This window comes from Haematobia irritans, chromosome 1 (assembly GCF_050003625.1).
Source record: "Haematobia irritans isolate KBUSLIRL chromosome 1, ASM5000362v1, whole genome shotgun sequence".
Lineage (NCBI taxonomy): Eukaryota > Metazoa > Arthropoda > Insecta > Diptera > Muscidae > Haematobia > Haematobia irritans.
The window spans coordinates 269,802,109-269,823,272 of record NC_134397.1 but is presented as its reverse complement, the minus strand read 5'-3'; the positions used below and the strand labels follow the sequence as shown (position 1 = coordinate 269,823,272).

The 21,164-nt window shown below is 32.2% G+C and overlaps 1 protein-coding gene across 3 annotated transcripts in view; it reads left to right on the top strand.

Annotated features, from left to right (window-relative positions):
* Kul (Kuzbanian-like) overlaps positions 1–21,164 on the top strand; it is a 793,173-nt gene that overhangs the window by 84,482 nt on the left and 687,527 nt on the right. For all 3 annotated transcript variants that reach the window (XM_075293591.1, XM_075293584.1, XM_075293599.1), the window contains one exon: positions 9,206–10,114. In XM_075293591.1, the coding sequence (XP_075149706.1) occupies positions 10,033–10,114 (82 nt within the window). In that variant the 5' untranslated portion in view covers positions 9,206–10,032. The remainder of the gene's footprint in view (positions 1–9,205; positions 10,115–21,164) is intronic.

Below are 21,164 nucleotides of genomic sequence, written 5' to 3'. Positions count from 1 at the left end.
ATAGAAAAAGAGACTGAGTGCTTTCCTACCCCACTCCCACACCATATTTTATGAAATGTTCTCTTAGTCATTCTCATTGTTTTTCTCAACAATTGCCAAAGCTTCTTAACTACAGAGTTTTGAATAATCTAATGGAGACATATTGAATGACAGAGGGATAGTGAGAGGGAGAGAGAGAGAAACGATGATAACAGTTTTAAAGTCTTAACAAGACATTGTTGTATGTTAACATATAAGCAAATCATCTTCAAACTGATTGTCGTCAACAACATTGCAAAGTTTCCTCACTCAGGTTAACATATGCTGATTGCATTATGGGAGATCTTAATGAGCACAGTGGCTTGAAAAGGGCTAAATTAAAAATATCTCACATTTTTATTACGTATTACTACAATGAGCTTTAGGACAATATGATGAATGAATGGGTATTAGTAAATTGCTGAAAAGAAAATTCCAGATATAAATCTACACAAACCTACATGTTAATCGCTGACTACAGAAAATACCCATAGTCTTTAACATAGATTTGGTGGGGGAAGAAGATATTTTAGATATGTTATTATTCCTACATTTATACACTCTCAAAAAAAATCGCTTCTTTAACATATGTTCCAAACATATTTTGCAGGAAGCACATATATTATTGCATACTGCCGAAACATTAATATGTTTGTTTTATGTGAACATATTATATGTTTGGGAGCATTTTGAGCCAAAAATATTATATGCTTGGAAGAATTTTTCCCAAACACGATTGTGCTCATTCCCTAACATACTCGTAATTTTCACTTCCACGAAATTTTTTAGTTATTGGCACCTTTCTCTGTAATACAAATAATGTTGAAGAAATTATTCACTTTTATAAATTTTTTTAAATTTTACCTTTCGCCTGCACGGAGAATCGAACCGAGGACCATACAGTTTGTAAGCCAACACACTATCCACTGGGCTACGTAGCTGTTATAGTCACCAGTAGATAATTATCGTTTTAAGTTACATTTATATAGCATAGTTTGCAGCGCCCACGAGCCCATGCAAACATAACATTATTTAACAGAAACATACATTTGTTTGCCACGTGGAGTAGTTATTAGCATGTCTGCCTTGCATGCAAAGGGTCGTGGGTTCAATCCCTGCTCCGACCGAACATTTTTTTTTTTTTTTTAATTTACACATTTATATTTATACTATATTAATTTTTTTTAAATGAAACTTCGAAATGTGCCTTATTAAAGATTTATAGTCAGTAACAGTGCTTGATATAAACGAAATTGACTGATTTTTGGATAAAATATTATTTTTTATTGCAAAAATAACAATCTTGTAATAAAAAACTGTTTTTGTACAAAACTTTAAAATTTGGAAGGAATTCAAAAACTAACAAAAGAAGAACGTGGAGTCGAGTATAAACATACATACATAATTTTATAATATAAACATAAATTTATTTAGGAGTGAACAGTTTTTTACTAGCATTTAACACCATCGCTCTAAAATTCCTTTTATTTTTCTTTAATAATTCATTTTAAAGAAAATAAACTTTTTAAATTGTTTTAGCTGTAAAACTCGAACTTAATGCCCGCTTTTATATTTGATGGTGTCCGTCAACTCCTCGTGGACTACTTTTTAATAAAGAGGAACTAAAATTTGTTTTTTTTTTACATTTTACTGTGTAATTTTTCACTATTTCCTCCTTATTTCATTTTACTGTCCCAACTCTAAAAAGAGTATAGTGCCCTTTCGTTATTTTTATGAAGACCCCTGATTTCTTTTAACGCACCAAGAAAAAAATTGTGCCCATAATGCCAAAATGATAAACAAAACACATGTCCACACATGCATAAAATGCTGCTCTCAAGGCGAAAACATAAGCTGTTTGTTTTTCAAATGTCTATTCTCTTGGTTCAGAATGTATATTCTCTTTATTCAAATTAAATAATATTTAGTCTTAAACATATCAAATTTTTGGCCTTATCATAAAACAGTTTTCCGAAACAACATACAAGCGGTTTCATAGAATTTGTTCTCTTTTGACTCTTTTGCTGTGTTATATTGATATCTTTCGTCAACTCTCCCGGTTTCCATCTCTATTTCTCTCTATACTCTCTCTGTCGCTTTGAATAAAATATCACAACATATGTATGTTTAGTCGAAATTTGTAAATTTATATATGTTTGTATTCACACATATGACTTTTATGAAACATTGATGCCCCAAACATAATATATTCTAACATATTAACATAGATGTCCCAAACATTTAGTGTGAGTTTAGGAACATTACATGTTCGCACTTAAATATATTGTGGTTTAAAATCGTGCCCGAAACACATTTTGTTTATATCAGAACATATGAAAAACATATTTTTCTAACAGTGTATAATTGTATTTTAAGGTGGCAATATAATGAAAAAGTTTATATATCTGAGAAATGACACGTGCACCCATAAACCAAAGTATAGCAGAAGAACCTGCTGTAAGTTATATTTTGGAAATGTCATTTAAATACATCCATCTCCTAATGCTTAAATTTTATTCGAATTTAACATTAATAAAAAAAAAAAACATTTTAATAAGAGTCGATGCTACCACACTGAAAAAAAAACTCCATAGTCAAACTAGTGCTAATTTTAACTTATTTTTATTGAAAAACAAAAAAATATTTACTTGAAATTAAATTTTATTATTTTTTGCGAAATTTTCCACAGTCCAATGAAATTTTTCTTTTTTAAGTATGTCTCAAACTTTATATGAAGTAAGCAAGGTTATAAAGTTCAATTACCGTACACATAAGTTCAATATGAACTAAAGCAAAATCAAATTTTCTTACGATTTCCAAAATTAGTAAGAACGAACTACTGTATGATTAACATGGTCATGATTTGACGCCCATCATTTTTTTCTTTACTTTTAGATCATTTTTTCTTCTATGGGAGGGTTAATTTCGTTAATCGCCGTTAAAAAGTACGCCAAGGCATTCAATTTTCCTGGTTTTAAAAATGTCTTGTGGAAATCACAAAATGTGTAGTACAATTTAGTTCAATTTTCGGATGATGTAGTTCATTATTGCTATAAAACAGTTTAAAAAACAGTTTAAAATTCATGATTCTTGTGCCTAACGAGAGAATAACAAAAAAGTGAAACACCAAGAACACCATAACCTCTTTGTGTTTCCCAGTGTGTGAAGTGGCAGTGTTTTTTTGTCATTGCTTTATTCAAGAGATATGGACAAGCAAGATTTGCTAGAGTATTGCTACACATGTTGTTTCCATTTCCATTTCTATTTCGATTTTCAAATGTTCTTTTTCTCTCTATCGCATTGGCGAACATTTGTCTCCCTGGTGTTTGAATTTTACCGAGTTTCTTTTTGTGCTTCACTTTTATCTAAGTCCCTGAAGATGAAGTTGTACTCTTCCATATCCCTAACCAAACTCAATATGCAATTGGACTCTATGCTTCATAGTATTACCAAAGTGGTCATAATAAGCCACAAACATAGATTGTGAAACTCGCAACGAAAAGCGATTGTCCATATTCACACTGGGGAAAATTTTTAAATGGATGGTAATATCACAAATTGTTGAAGCATCTTTCGGTGGAAAAATTAAACATAGGACTTTAAAAAAGTGTGTCACTCTTTGTGCCATTTTATTGTGCCATCCTTACTCAAAATGTTTCGAATTTGTACTCGAAATGGCAATGAGGGAAAAATATGTCTAACACTAAGACAATACTTTTTTACAGAAACTAAATCGCCATAAATTTAACTGCACAGGTACACGCAGAGAAGGAATTTGATCACCTCAACCATGTTTCGAGAGCAAAATGTTATTTTTGGACGGTAACCATGGAACATTTTTGTCGCAAAAATGTTGTCTCGGCAAACATATCCATGGTTTGAAGTCAGACATATGCTTTTTGAGAAAATGACATGGTTGCCGCAAACATGTTACATGTTCTCCGTCCAAAAATAACATTTTGCTCTCGAAACAGGGTTGAGGTGATCATATTCCTTCTGTGGGTGTACAAAGCTAAGTGTTTTATGAAATGAACTATGATGCATGATTTACAAATAATCTAAGAACTTAAAAGTTCATATTTTCACAAGAAATTCTGACCAAACCAGCAAAATTTAATTTTGAGCGGATTGTATCTTCACGAACATGAAAATGCCGGAAAATTTATTAATTAATCAAACCGAAATGTCTGAAAAATTGAAACTGACTTTTTCCGGATTTTTTCTCGATTTTTTAATAGCTTTATAAAATTATAGCTTCTCAAAAAAAAAAAAAAAATTACCATATTTACTATGCAGTAGTTCATTTTTAATATTTTTGGAATCACACAAAATGTTCTTCTGCTTTCTGTTTGTATTGAACTTATTTGTAAGGATATCGATATAAGTTTAGTTCATGAATTTTTCAGATCAGGGAAATTGGGGAAAAATGCACAGAAGAAGATACAAGGTGATACAAAAAAAACTAAACTGTGTTATGGGAAAAATGAACTACCACATGCGAAAATTGAATTGAACTACATTCTATTTTTTGTTAAACTAACGATTTCATCATCTTTCTTTCTTCTCATAAAAGTAAAAATAAACTAAAAGAAAAGAAATCATTGGTGACAAATCATAGTCATACTAACCACTCCGTAGCTCATTCCTACTAGTTTACGAAAATTGTCTTTTCCTTTAGTTAGCAAGGAATTTATTTGTAAGGACATTGAAATTTATTCCCTTGGAATGAAGAAGATTTCTTTGAATTGGGTCAAATTTCTTAACAAAATTTGAAAATAAACTAAAATAAAATAAATTTTTTGCAACAAAAGCAAGTCAATTTTTGTATTATGTGTAATGGATTTTTTTGTACAAAGTTTTTCTCCTTATAAATAAACTTTTCAATGACGACAGGAATCTTTCAATAAAAGAAAATTCTTTAGAACGTCAATTTATGCCCTGTTCCTGTATATCAAACGAAAACCAGTTCGAAAGAAAGGCAGTCACTCGAATTCGAATGAATTTGGGTTTTTCTATTTTTGAAAGTTCGATTCGTTTGTATGAGAATACATTGATTATTAAAAATGAGTATTTTTAAATTGTTGGCCTGAGAATTCAGTGAACAATGCATTTTACTTTTTTCTTGACACTTATTGTATATGTTCGTTTATTACTCGACAACAAAATATGAAGTGACTTGCCTTTCGAAATAAAAGAACAAAAATCAATTTTCTTTCGTTTGGAATACGAAAGAAAGCTTTCGTTCGATATACAGGAACAGGCCATTATTCTTACATTTTTTCATAGTCAAAAATATCGAAATAAAACAAAGTTAAATTAAACCGTATACATTTTTTATATTTATTTTTCTGTGAATGATCTGTTTTTTAATTAAATATGACCTTTTTAAATTATATTGGAAATAAGAGAAAAAAGTTTGAAAAATACAGGAATTTTATTTGAAAATATACGAATTTTAACCCTCTATAGCTGACGTCGTAGTTTGACAGACACCGCAAAATACATTTTCGTGTGTATCTTCCTAAAGTATGAAACATCGATCTCTCCGCTCTCAGTACCTTTTCTGTTTATCTTCGCACATCGGTCAGTGTTTGCTTAATAACCAAATGTTTTTATGGAAAATATGGCCACAATTTTTTTGATCAGAAATGCTAACGTAGGATATAAGTTTAGAAATGAGCTGGACCCCACGCCAGTTATATTGTTAAAATTGGTCAACCTCGGCTGCAGAGTGGTTAATAAAATTACAGAGTGAAACTTCTCATACACTCTCACTGATTTTTGAGAGCTAATGGGATTAATTTTCTGTGCACCCGTTATGTATACCCACAGACCACAATAACTACAATCTTTAGAGTTGTGTATTAAATGTGCTATTTGTGTTAATTGTTTCTCTTGCAATACTCAATGAACCCCTTTATATTTAATCTTTGTCGCTAATTTAAATGCAAAGTTGTGTTTATAGCTTTCCTTCAATTTATTTTTAACAGTGTATGATTTTTAAATTGCATGAAAATATAGTCATGCTGTCAAATTGCCATGCTCTTGTTTTAAGAGGTGGGGGAATTTAAAATGTTTCAATTTTCGTGTTTTTTGTCAAATCTCTGAGAGGGTAAGTGTGTGAGAGGGAGTGAGACAGAGACTGACACAGGAAAGACCCTTGTACATACATAAATAAATAGAGGCCAAAGGTTGTATAAACTCCTGCATATACCTGTGGGCAAACAAAAAAACAAATATTCGAATAAGAAAATAATCACAAAGGTTTTGCTAAAGCTTCATCCATGGTTGGGGAAGCCAAATGTCGAGTGTTCCATTTGTCCCTTGTAATGATAAACAACCTGTCGCTGCTCATAGAATCCTCCTCAATATCCCCAACAGTTGAACAACAAGACAAGACAATGATTTAGGCCCCGTAATTCCTGGACCTAAGCTATAAGTGTGTGTAAGTGATGTGCCTGGGATGTACCATGATAAATTGCTTTTAGTTTTGTTATCTTCCCAATGCGATTGAGATAAGCAAGACGACACGGAATGGGGAGCGGATGGGGCGCAATTTTTATTTTCCCTTAGTCCATTTTTCCAGTTGTTTTATTTTTGCAATTTTCATTTTTTTCTCGTTCTTATTGTTGTTCCATTTCATTATGAAATATTATTTTGTGTGATAAACCAAGGGCAGATGATTGACTATTGGATGGCTAACGAGATAGGTTTTTGTTGCTGTTTTGGACGGAAAATGGCCATGGGCGGAAGTGAAATTTGATTCGATATTAAGTTACGCGCATTACTGCTCAATTTCAAGCTGATTTGTTTTGGTTTTTTTTTTTGTTCTCACTTTGATATTCGCTTGAGTTGTGGAAGGGAAGAGGGGAAAAGTCATTTACAGAATAATAACTTTTCGTTTTTTTTTGGTTTTGTTTTAGAAAGTTTTCGGAACATAATTTTTTGGAGATCATTATTATGAAATTATTGTAGAATTTGGAAAAGTTTAGAGGGTGGCAGTGAAGAAACCGGAAAATTGAAGTTTGATTCGATTTGCTTCAAGGAAAACACTAAGAAAATATCTCTCATATTTCAGGTATGAGTTGAAAGAGTAGTAAACAATAGAATCCAGAATCTCTCAGCTTATATATGATTGAGGATTTTATTCCTAACTAAGTGTGAACGGTGAAAAGTTTTGCAAAAACTAATGAAGAAAAGAAATGTGTGCTTGAATATAGCGTAAGAAAAAGGGATATTTACCAATGCACCATGGTGCGGTGCACCAATTTTAAGCCATGTAAAAATATGTTTTCTCAAGGCCTACAGAAAAGGTTAAGATTTACGAAAAAACAGTGCTCTGGGCACCAGCTTGTGGCATAGACTATAGATTCTTACATAAATGATTCATCGGTGTCAAATGCTGTTCGACATTTTAGACTAACAAACATTGGTGACAGTACACGCAAAGAAAAAAAACGTTTGGAAAACGTGTACCGAAAACGTTTTTCTTTTGTTAGAGTTTTTTGAATTGCTTCGAAAATTTTAAATTTTTATCACCAAAAAATTCGTTTGTTACAAAATTTTTATTTTTTCAATAAAAAAAGTTATTTTTGAAACAACAACACAGTCCATTTCGTTTATATCAAACACTGTTCTTTTCTGACTTTAGGTCTTTAATAAGACACATTTTACAGTTCAAAATTTAACATAGTACAATGTAATGTTGAATTTTTTTTCGGAATCTTCCGAACATATCTGGAATATATGTAAAAAAAAAAAAACAAAAAAAAATTTTGGTCGAAGCAGGGATCGAACCCACGACCCTTGGCATGCAAGTCGGACGTAGCAACCACTGCTCCACGGTGCCAAACTAAAGGTTTGTTCCTGTTAAATAAACTTTGTTTATTCGGTTCGTGGGCGCCGCAAGCTAAGCTATATAAATATAATTTATATGGATAATTATCTATTGGTGATCATAACAGGTACATAGCTCTGTGGTTAGTGTGTTGGCTCACAAAGTGCATGGTCCTCGGTTCGATTCTCCGTCCAGGCGAAAGGTAAAAAAAATTTAAAATTTAAAAAATCGTATAATTTCTTCTACATTGTTGGTATTACAGGAAAAGGTGTTAAGAACTAAAAAACCTCGTGGATGTGAGAACGATGTGAGGGAAAATGCAATTAGACAGAAAACAATGTTGTTTTTTGAGTTAGTCTTTATGAAATTGTTTTGACATCCTGGAAAAGAATAAACGTTTATCACAAAAAGTATATACTTTTCTTCCAAATACACTTCCTTACAGCGAAAAGCAAATGAGAAACGAACTTTGTTTGTCTAAAATTTCGTTTGGGAGTAAAGAATTATTTTTTTGCGTGTAATTGTTTGCTGCCAAATTTAGAGGTTATGACCTAATAAAAGATCTCCTCTTTTTAATAAAACAATGGAGTTTTATGTCATGTTGATTAAAAAATATTTGAATAAATTAAATTTTTAATTGAATATGTTTTAAAATTAAATTACAACTACATTTGGAAAAATTGTGGTTATATTTTTGTGGTTATAAGTATGTTTGTCACTTAATGTGAGATACATGAAGTTAACATTGTGTTTGGGAGATTACCATTTGAGTATGGAGAACAATGTTAGTAACATATAAAAGGGATTATCTTAATTTATGTTAATGCTAGAATTAACATAAACACATAACAGATAATGAAAAACTTAACATGGATTATGAAGCATGCTAATTATGTTATTAATATGTTAACGATTTGCCCGAAATTCCAAAAGGTATGTTAGGTGCATACAAAGAAATGTGAAATTTGGATTATAGCGGTAAGTGCTTGATATAGCCCTCATATATGCTGGTTTCCCAATTTAATTTCTTGAGGATATAAAAGGAAAGATAAAAGATAAATTTCCCAATTTTAATTCTCGTACTGATTTGTGAGTAATGAGTGAAAAACTTTACGGACGAATATTCTTATTTGTATTATTGTCTTGGTGACCATGACAAAAAACAACAAGATTTTTAAACTTACAACTATTAACCTTGCATACACAGGGGATGTTAATTAATACTTTTAAATTAGCACCCTCACTGCCATATTTTTAAATATTGTATTTGAAATTTTAACATAGATATAAAAATCAATACAATATAATGGATCTTCTTTATATATTATTATTTTTTATTTATCATTGCAGATTGCTTCAACTTCATGCTAATCAATTGGTCACACCTTGCCAATCAATCAAAATAGCAACTTAGAAAATATTATGAAAAAATATATCAAATATAACAGAGAAGCCAAGAGAAATCAAATAAAAAAATACGAAAATTATAGAAATACATACATATGTTGCTGCCAAAATAAAAAATATCAGAAAAGAAAAATCTTATAATAAATAAAAATTTCAACAGAAATGTTTACAAGACGTCATCATCAGAATAATTCAAGGAAGAAAGCATTTCAAATTATAAACGTTGGCGAAATGTACCATTACTAATTAATCACGACGAAAGTGAAGCAAACCAGAAGATGATAATGATGATGGCGTCGTCGTCCATCTATTATTGATTCAATAAATTTGAATTTGTTCAATTTATGAAATGTCAATATTCAAGTTAAAGGAAACAAAATCGAGAAAACTTCATTTGGAAACGGCTTGAGAGAAGTTGTGGCCATCACAACCACGACAACTACTCAATCAAATGCCATTAGCAGCAAACTCAAACCTGTTTTAGAATTTTAGAGAAAAAAACACAAAACGCAAAAACAGAAATATTGACATAAAAAAAGGCCAAGTCTTTTGTTGTATACAACATAAGACCAAGGCGTCATAATACAACGGGGAATAAGAAACAACCTACATCCAATTGAAGAATAGAAACAAGCATCATATAGAAAGACCCTAATTATACCGCCGCACCCCAGTACCAGAGACGACATCATCTGGAAGCTATCAACATCAGCAATTGCTGTAGTAACACTCATCATACCACCACCATCAGTTTCAAATAATTGGCCAATATGAATTGGATTATTGTTGCCATAGTGCTGTTGTTGGCCCACAAACAATATTTGGCCAGTCCAACACCACTCAAGTTGCCTGGTAAGTACAAGAAATTTCAATTTCTAAGCTAGAAAAAAAAAAAACAAAACTGTTCCCTCCTAAAAGGAGAAGGCGCGAAGAGCCAAAATTTTTAGACCATATATGAAATTTATAAGGCGATTACAATTTGGATCAATGTTAATTTTTTTCTGTTTGCTGTCATAAAATGTTTTTCTCTATCGAGAGTGATCCATTCATCCATTGGCCAGTCAACCGGCATTTTCCATAAGGTTTTCTTATTTTTTTTGTGGTGTGTTTTGCGTCTCTAAAATCCAAAGTGGTTTTTACCATAACTGCTTCTATGGTTAATAGAAAACATTGACTATTAGGTATGTTTTTTTTTTTTTAATACTGCCCTCCTTTGGGAATGTGATAATAGATTTTTGTTGTTGCTTTGATAATTGACGATGACAGGTTTTTGTATTGCCCACTGACCATTTTTGTTTAATAAGTGAAAATGAAATTGAGTTTGTTGTTTAATTTATTAAATTGATAGAATAAAATACGAAAGAACATGGCAAACAGTGGATTCTAGTTTGGTGTAGCTATTTCGACGTTACGCGTATTCATTTCTTTTAAATTTAAATGTATTTTCCATTATAATTTAATGTACCTTTCTTCCTCTTAAAATCAAATGCTTTTCTAAATGTATGCAGTTGAAACCAACGTTACCGTTGCGTATTTCTAAAAAGTGGCACAAAAAGTGTCACAAAAAGTGTCACTTGTCATAAAAGGTGGCACACTCATTTTACGAAAGTGGCACACCTTTTCAAATAGAAAAGCATTTATATCAGTGTTTTATAGTGGAATTCTGAAACAAGTTTCTTTCAACTTAGATGCTCACAAATTTCACAACCACTTTATCTGTAAAAAGTGGCACAAAAAGTGTCACTCGTCATAAAAGGTGGCACACTCATTTTACGGAAATGGCACACCTTTTCATATTGAAAAAGTTACACTTAAACGTATTTACATCAGGAATGGAAAATACACTTTTTAAGAAAGCACATAAAAAGTATATTTTTATGCGAAAAAGTACTTTTCACTAAATTTCAACATCCGATTCCATTCGAAGACTATTGTCAAGAGCTCCTTTAGACTGAATTTTAAAGAAAATAAAATTTTGTTTGATAACTCCTCAATTTTAAATACTTTTTCTTGTTTAGTTTCATATCCGCTTACAAAATTTCTGTAGATAAATGAAAATATTTTTTGACAAAAATTTTCTATAGATATTAAGTTTTGACAAAACTTTCTATAGGAATAAAAATTTTAACAAGATTTTCTATAGAAATAAAATTTTCACAAGGTTTTCTACAGAAATAAAAAAATTTCACAATGTTTTCTACAGAAATAAAAATTTTGACAACGTTTTCTATAGAAATAAAGTTTTGACAAATTTTCTATAGAAATAAAAATTTTAGTAAAAAAATTTTTATAGAAATAAAGAATACAACATTTTTAAAAAATAAAATAAAATTTCCAAAAAGAGGGCATTTTGAGGGAGATTTCTGTTGAAATAAAGTTTTGAGAAAACTCTCTGAAGAAACAAAAATTTTTGTAAAATATTAAAATATTTTGTCAAAACTATTGTACCATAAATTTGATATCGGCACAAGAATGTACACAAAAAATACCAAATCATTCGCGGGGGTACTAAGGTACTGACCAGGGTGAAAAAGTATTGAAAAAAGTACTATAGTACTGCATTTTCCATCCCTGATTTACATCAGTGTTTTAGAGTGGAATTCTGAAATAAGTTTCTTTCAATTTAGATGCTCCCAAATCTCACAACCACTTTATCTCCGTTTCATTGAAATTTAATATTCAGGAAATTAATTCGGTTAGTAAAGAAAATTTTCCATTCATACTTTTAGGCGGTACACGTATCCACATTGCGGTAAAAAAAGAAAAATTGCGCACAAATAGAATATTCGACTCGTAAACTGGCTTATTTCTGAGAACACCGATCGTTTCCGTAATCTTAAGGGGGTTTGGCATCAAATTGTACTAAAAATATTACAGTATACATGAATTTAAGTATGACAAAAAGGTGGCACATAAATGTAAAAAGAATGGCATTTAATGACACAACAAAAAATGACACAAAAGTTTCACCGATTGCAAGTAGTGGCACAACGGTAACATTGGTTGAAATGCTACAAAACACTCCATTTTTATACCCTCCACCATATGATGGGGGGTATATTAACTTTGTCATTCCGTTTGTAACACATCGAAATATTGCTCTAAGACCCCATAAATATTCTGGGTCGTGGTGAAATTCTGAGTTGATCTGAGCATGTCCGCCCGTCTGTTGAAATCACGCCAACTTCCGAACGAAACAAGCTATCGACTTGAAACTTGGCACAAGTAGTTGTTATTGATGTAGGTCGGATGGTATTGCAAATGGGCCATATCGGTCCACTTTTACGTATAGCCCCCATATAAACGGTCCCCAAAATTTGGCTTGCGGATCCTCTAAGAGAAGCAAATTTCATCCGATCCGGCTGAAATTTGGTACATGGTGTTGGTATATGGTCTCTAACAACCATGCAAAAATTGGTCCATATCGGTCCATAATTACATATAGCCCCCATATAAACCGATCCCCCGATTTGGCTTGCGGAGCCTCTAAGAGAACCAAATTTCATCCGATCCGGCTGAAATTTGGTACATGGCGTTAGTATATGGTCTTTAATAACTATGCAAAAATTGGTCCACATCAGTGGACCGGTAGCCCCCATATAAATCGATCCCCAGATTTGTCCTCCGGAGCCTCTTGGAGGAGCAAAATTCATCCGATCCGGTTGAAATTTGCAACGTGGTGTTAGTATAAGGCCGCTAATAACCATATTTTGCAGGAAGCACATATATTATTGGATACTGCCGAAACATTAATATGTTTGTTTTATGTGAACATATCATATGTTTGGAAGCATTTTGAGCCCAAAAATATTATATGCTTGGAAGAATTTTTCCCAAAGACGATTGTGCTCATTGCCTAACATACTCGTAATTTTCACTTCCTCGAAATATTTTAGTTCTTGACACCTTTTTCTGTAATACAAATAATGTTGAAGAAATTATTCACTTTTATAAATTTTTTAAATTTTACCTTTCGCCTGCACGGAGAATCGAACCGAGGACTATACAGTTTGTAAGCCAACAAACTACCCACTGGACTACGTAGCTGTTATAGTCACCAGTAGATAATTATCGTTATAAGTTACACTTATATAGCATAGCTTGCAGCGCCCACGAGCCCAAGGAAACATAACATTATTTAACAGAAACATACATTTGTTTGCCACGTGGACTCTCCCGTCAACTCTCCCGGTTTCCATCTCTATTTCTTTCTCTATACTCTCTCTGTCGCTTTGAATAAAATATCACAAGATATGTATGTTTAGTCGAAATTTGTAAATTTATATATGTTTGCATTCACACATATGATTTTTATGAAACATTCATGCCCCAAACATAATATATTCTAACATATTAACATAGCTGTCCCAAACATTTAGTGTTAGTTTAGGAACATTCCTTGTTTGCACTTAAATATATTGTGTTTTAAAATTGTGCCCGAAACACATTTTGTTTATATCGGAACATATGAAAAACATATTTTTCTAAGAGTGTAGAAAATGTTGTCAAAATATTATTTTATCAAAATTTTATTTCTATAGAAACTTTAAACTTATATATACGTATTTAATCGACCTTTTTTAGTTTAATATATACAACGTATGGACTACCTTGCAATTTAGAAGACGGTGTTAGGAAGTTTTAAGATACCTTGACATCGGTAAGTGTTACCGTAACCCAAGTAATTCGATTGTGGATGACAGTCTTCAGTAGAAGTTTCTACGCAATCCATGGTGGAGGGTACATAAGCTTCGGCCTGGTCGAACTTACGGCCGTATATACACCCTCACAAAAAATCGCTTCTGTAACATATACTCCCAAACATATTTTGCTTCAAGCATATACATTTTTGGGTATTGCCCAAACATTTATATGTTTGATCTCTACCAATATATAATATGTTTGAAAGCATATTGTTCTAAACAATATATGTTTGGGTAGTCTAAGTTCCAAACATTTTGTATTTTTGCATCCAAATTCAATAATGTTGTCTTCCAAAAAACAATATGTTATTATGTGACCATATAATATGTTTGGAAGCATTTTGCACCCAAAAATAGTATATGCTTAAAAAAAATTCTCCCAAACAATATTATGCTCAAAATTTTATTTATTTATTTATATATTTACAATCATAATGAATTATGAAAATAAACAGGTAATATAGGTGCTAACAACATAGGTTTTCGACCTGAATGCTCAAAATTTTGTTTCTGCCCAATTGTATATTCCCCGACATCTTTCTCACTTCCACGAGATTTTTTAGTTCTTAGCACCTTTTTCTGTAATACAAACATTGTAGAAGAAATTATTCAATTTTATGATTTTTTTTATTTTAATTTTAACTTTTGCCGGACGGGGATTCGAACAGCGGACCACACAGTTTGTAAGGATCAAAGAAGTAGCTGATCAATTGCCCAAGGAAAAATAAAATGTTAATTTTGTAATAACAAGCAACAACCACCAACTTAATTCAATATCGCTCCCTGTTAAATAGCGATCCAAGCTACTAAACACATATATGTTTATAGGCTATTTCTAAATTAATATATGTTTGCATCCAAGCATATTATATTTACAAACACTTTTTGTCCCAAACATAATATGTTCTAACATATTAACATATATGTCCCAAACATGTTATGCTAGTTTATGAACATTATATGCTTGCACTCAAAAATATTGTGTTCCAAACATATAATGTTTATAGCCACACATATGAAAAACAGTCTTTTTCATCCGTGTACATGTTTATACATATATTTTTACCTATATGCCATAAATGTTCGGAAGATTCAGAAAATATGTTTGACATTAAATACGATTATATTAAATTTTTACTATGAAACTTCAAAATGCGTCTTATAGTCAGAAAAGAACAGTGCTTGATATAAACTAAATGAACTGTGTTTTTGAATCAAAAATTATTTGTTCTATTGCAAAAATAAATATTTTGTAACAAAAAAATTTTTGGTGATTCTCAAAGAAATTCAAAAAACTCTAAGAAAAGAAAAACATTTTCGGTACACGTTTTCCCAACCTTTTTTTCTTTGCGTGGATGTATGTTTATTGTTAAATTCAGTAAGCGATCATTTTCAAATTCGAAAAAAAAATCAAATCGACAAAATGTGAAAAAAAAATTAAAAAGCTTTGGAACGAATATTTATATCCCATTGTCTTAGGCATTTTATTATTATGTTAACACTGTTTATTTACTACCTTTTCATTGTAAATAATCTGCGAAATGCCTACTACATATCATCCCAACTCCATCCCACCATTCGTCACACCATATCCATTAAAAAGTCACCTAATAAAACAAAGACCTATTTTGAATTTTGCAACAATGTGAAAATAAAAACAAAACATGCGAATAATGCGTAAGGTATTCGCTCATGAGCCATAAAAAGCCTCTGGCAAATTCATTGTTATCATTCATGTCTTCAATTTCCCCTCACCCAGCCTTGGGTGAAGGCGCTAAAGAAGCCCCCCCCCATTATTTTTTAAAGAAACACAAAACATGTAATGCCAATTATGGCAAAACCTCTAAATAGCAAACAATGAAAGTGACTTTATCCAAAATATGCTAACAAAGACCAAAGGCAAAAAGTAAGCAACACCTCATATAAAACAAAATTTACAAATAAAAATGGATTTTATGGGCAAACGGCAACATTATATTTATTACTTGTTTTCGTTTTTTTTTCAAGCTAAAATGAAATTTTCTCAACAAATAATAGACATGCTTTTAAATCTTCAAACAATGAAGATGAAGCAGACAAATAAATGAGTGAGTGCTAAAAACCTGTTATTTGTTTGAGCCATTGTTAGATTTTTCTTTCGTTGGCGTAGGTATTAATGCTGCTGCTGCTTGAACAGTTATTATTACTGACTTCTTTTGTTGTTGTTGTTGGTTTTCTTGTTGATCTGACATTTTTTATATATGCCCATAACTGTATTTCAGTGTTGACAACTACTAAACCACATTTCCATGATTATTGTTTGTTCTTCTCTCTCTCCCTCTCCCTCTCTTGCTCTTGCACTCATTTCGAAACATGGTAACTTGTCTGCCTTACTTTGTAAATTGAAACTAATTCACACACACTCAGCCGCAGTATTTGTTATTCATTCATTGCACTTATTACTCATTTACTCGTTCACCTCATTTCGACTTTGACTGACAAGTTTTGGCGAGGTGGGAAAAATGTTGTTTTGTTTTATTATTAACCATTGCGGTTACTTTTGGCTCCTTTTGCATTGTTGAACGCAGTCGCAATTGGGCAAGTGATTTTAATTCAAACTTTTATAATGATGCATTGTAAGAGTTCTATGTGATTTTCAATAAAATGTAAGAAAATTAATGCAAACTTTTAACCGTTACCAACCATTTTATCTTTGCAATCATGAAAACTGTGATATTTAGACATAACTTGTTAACAACGTGACGTGACAAAATGTATCAAATTTACGGCATAAAGCCTGAATGTTTGTTCTAAACGCATTCGACTATGATCTTGAAATAGAATTTTGTTTCTTTAACCCTTTGACTACCGATGTCCTCTTAGGAGGACATTCAAAAATGAAACCAAACTCTATTTCCACACTTGGATTCGATTTATTTTTCGATGTAATTCTAAAGTAGAGGCTTCAATCTAAATAAGCTATAAATATTTTCCCTAAAATACATTTTTAAAAACTTAATAAAAGAAATATACGAAATCTTGATACAGTAGAAATACTGCACGTCTTTAGTAAATGGACATTCGTACAAAAACTATAGCTGATATTATTTCGAATTCTTTTTTGTATTTTTGCTCACACTTCGATAGATATTACACTAGGTCACAAATAACAAAATTTTCTCTGTGAATTGTTTCTAGCATAATTTTCTCATACTACTAAACACGAAAATGAGTTTTAAAAAATTTTCTGTCGATTGGTTTTCGAGATACAAATTTTTGAACTTTTTTTTTTAATTTTTGGAGGTACACTTACAATTTTGAGCATATCTTTCGTCTTCTTTGACCTATTTGATCCTAGTGCTACTCAAATTAAAGAAAATTTAGCCGTCTACAACTCATTCTCAGAAAATTTTCAAATCGGGTAAGTAGTTTGGATGTTGGCGGCTTAAAAAGCGTTTTTTTAGTAAAAATGTGGCAGAAAAAAAAACATATAAAAATTCATATAAAATATAAAACACAATGCTAACAGCAATTTTGGTTTTTTGCGTATAGCTGAAGTTTTTACAAAGAAAATAAGCCCTTACTTAACAAAATCTAACAACACTTTAAAAATGTCTTCAAAATAAAGGTGGAATTACATACCATGCGGTCATGCGTGCGTACGTTGTATTCGAATGCGTTGACGAATACGATTCTTCAATTGAGTTACACAGCCTGCGTCGGAGCACCAATGAATTTGCTGATTACATTCCTTGCCTCTGCGCTTTTTGTTATGTTTTCGTATTCCACGCACTTTTTACAGTATAGGACTTTATGTATTTTAACTTCAATCAATAATTTATCGTCCATATTTTAGATTGTTCTTCGTTTCTTGATTTGTTTACATGTTGTCAACGCACCCGACGCATTGAAAAGTTAAAAGTTCGTCAACTTTATGCGTCATATGCATACGTTACTTTTGTCGTGTAACTCAAATAATTTTAGTTCCAACATTTTAACTTTTTTTGACAATAGCATATAACGTACGTACGCATGACCGCATGGTATGTAATTCCACCTTAAGTCGTGGCCTATATGTTATTTGAAGCGTTTTTATCTTAAATATAAACATTCAATATTTCATTTAATTTGTTGACGACTTGCTTAAATCAAAAATATGCTTCTTTACTTTAAGGAAAATGTGACATTCGACGGATGAACGAATTTCTAAAATTGATATCTTTATTTTAATTAAAATTTCATTATTTTAAATAAATTTGTCCTTACACCCAAAGAAAATTTCATTAAAATTGAGCAAACGAACGTTTTTCATTGATGCTACGTTAAGCCCATATCCTTAGGGGGTATTGAAATTCCCTTTGGTGAGTGTGCAAAATTCCTTGGCGTTATTTTGGACAGGAAGCTGAACATTAGGCTTAATATTGAAGAAAGGGCTAGAAAAGCCACGGTAGCTTTGTATTCGTTCAAAAAGGCAATAGGAAAAAAGTGGGGACTAAAACCGAAAATTGTGCATTGGCTATACACGACAGTGGTTAGACCTATAATGCTATATGGTGTTGTAGTCTGGTGGCCGGTACTTCAGCAGCCGACAGGTTTAGATAAAGTTCAGCGTATGGCGTGCTTGTGTATCTCAGGCGCATTCAGTAAGACAGGAACAGATTCCCTTAATGTCATGCTACATCTATTGCCTTTCGACATTTTGGCCACACAGTCAGCTGCGAGCTATCGCTGTGGTCGGAAAAAAATTACGGTCACAGTTCGGTCCTCAAAATAATGCCAGAGGTGCCTAAGGTAGTGAATTACACTCTGGCGAAACCACTTTTCGACAAAAAGTTTGAAACTCTAATTCCTAACAGTGAAACGTGGTGTATACAGACCCCGGGGAATAAACGATATATAGATTTCTACACTGATGACTCCAAATTGGATGGACAAGTGGGTTTCGGAGTATATTCTAAAGATTTGGAAATTCGAATTGCGAAAAATTACCTAATCACTGTAGTGTTTTTCCGGCTGAATTATTAGCAATATGTTAAGAGAGGTGGTGAATTGGCTAAGAAGTAATGTTCCAATAAATATTGGCATTAGTATATACTCAGACAGTCAACCAGCAATAAAATCCTTGGACCCTGTGTTCCTTAACTCAAAAATGACCATCGAGTGCCGCAAATCTCTCAACGAGATGGCTGAGAAGTACAATATTCAGCTAATATGGAACTACCTTGCATATCCCAGGGGAACTAGAATCTGTTGGTATGCCTCTGGCTACATGCAAGCTCTTACTGCGTGAGAAGGCTGTTATGATGGCCAATGTTCGATGGGAGAATTGCAAGGGTCTAACGACACCAAGCAAATATGATCCCATTTAAACTTAAACCGCACACTAGATATGCTAGTGTTCTCACGACGTCAGCTATCACTCCTGATAACACTGCTGTAACGGGTCGCTGTCTGGTAGGCGAATTTGCAAAACTATTGGTGCGAAGTATAATGACTACTGTGTGAGCATGATGCGGAGGAAAAGGAATCAATTAAACACATCTTGTATGAGTGTCCTGCATTTTGTGTAAGGCGTAAGCGAATTTTAGGGCCATATAGCTTTAGATTACTGGCGGACCTGGAAAACGTTAACTTAAGCAGTATGTTAATGTTTTTGGGACAATCTGGTTGGCTCAACAAAAGAAAATACCAAATAGAAGGTTCAGTGTTTAAAACTAGAAGTGCTCATATGTTAATGGCCTCTGTTTTTTGGGATGCGCATGGAATAATTTTTATCGATTATCTTGTGAAGGGAAAACCCATCAACAGTGACTATTATATGGCGTTATTGGAGCGTTTGAAGGTCGAAATCGCGGCAAAGCGGCCCCATATGAAGAAGAAAAAAGTGTTGTTCCACCAAGACAACGCACCGTGCCACAAGTCATTGAGAACGATGGCTAAAATTCATGAATTGGGCTTCGGATTGCTTCCCCACCCACCGTATTCTCCAGATCTGGCCCCCAGCGACTTTTTCTTGTTCTCAGACCTTAAAATGATGCTCGCAGGGAAAAATTTGGCTGCAATGAAGAGGTGATCGCCGAGACTGATGCCTATTTGGAGGCAAAACCGAAGGAGTACTACCAAAATGGTATCAAAAAATTAGAAGGTCGAATAATAAAAACGAATTTTGACAAAAAATGTTAGACCAGGGACTTATCAGCCAACCTGTTATATAATAGTTAAATGTGGTATCACAATGGACTGAATAATCAAAGTGAGCCTGAAACTTAATCGGGCTGCCACTTTAACCTAACCTTGATGCAACGAAACATTTTCATTAATACAACGAAAATATTCTTTAATAGTACGAAACGTTTCAGTGATTAACAAAAAATTCGCTATAATAAGCTTCCAAAAAAGTAGTTTGCTGATATTGACTCATAAAACGTCAACTCATAAATGTCCTATCCAGAAGCAATAAACTCAGATACAGCAAAAAAAGCGTCGCCAAAAAAGTAGTGAAAATGTTTTTTTTTTGATCCAGAAGTAGTGCAAATTTGGCGCAGAAACGATGAATTTAACATCACCCATTTCAACAACAGTTGCACTGAATTTGCATCACTTCTTATGGTGTGATCCGAATTCAGTGCTTTGGAATTACAAAATGTTGTCATGGGTTGGCCAAATAAATACTTTTTTATATTTTTTATGATTTGTAATGCATTGTAACGTTTGACCTAACATATTTTGAAAATTCGCAATATTTTTTCATTGGATTTAACATTTTTTTTCGTCAAAATTTTAACAACTTTTATTAATTCTTACTCTGTTTTTAACCTTTTTGGAACAAAAAAAGGTAAAATTACTCTTTAAAAATAAGAAAAAAATTTAACTATAAGAACTTCATACACGCAAAAAAATAATTCTTTCCTCCCAAACGAAATTTTAGAGAAACAAAGTTCGTTTCTCATTTGCTTTTCGCTGTAGAGAAGTGTATTTGGAAGAAAAGTATATACTTTTTGTGATAAACGTTTATTCTTTTCCAGGATGTAAAAACAATTTCATAAAGACTAACTAAAAAAAAAACATTGTTTTCTTGCTAAGGGGAAATTCAACCCTCACATCTTTCTCACATCCACGAGGTTTTTTAGTTCTTAACACCTTTTCCTGTAATACCAACAATGTAGAAGAAATTATACGATTTTATAAATTTTTAATTTTTTTTTACCTTTCGCCTGGAC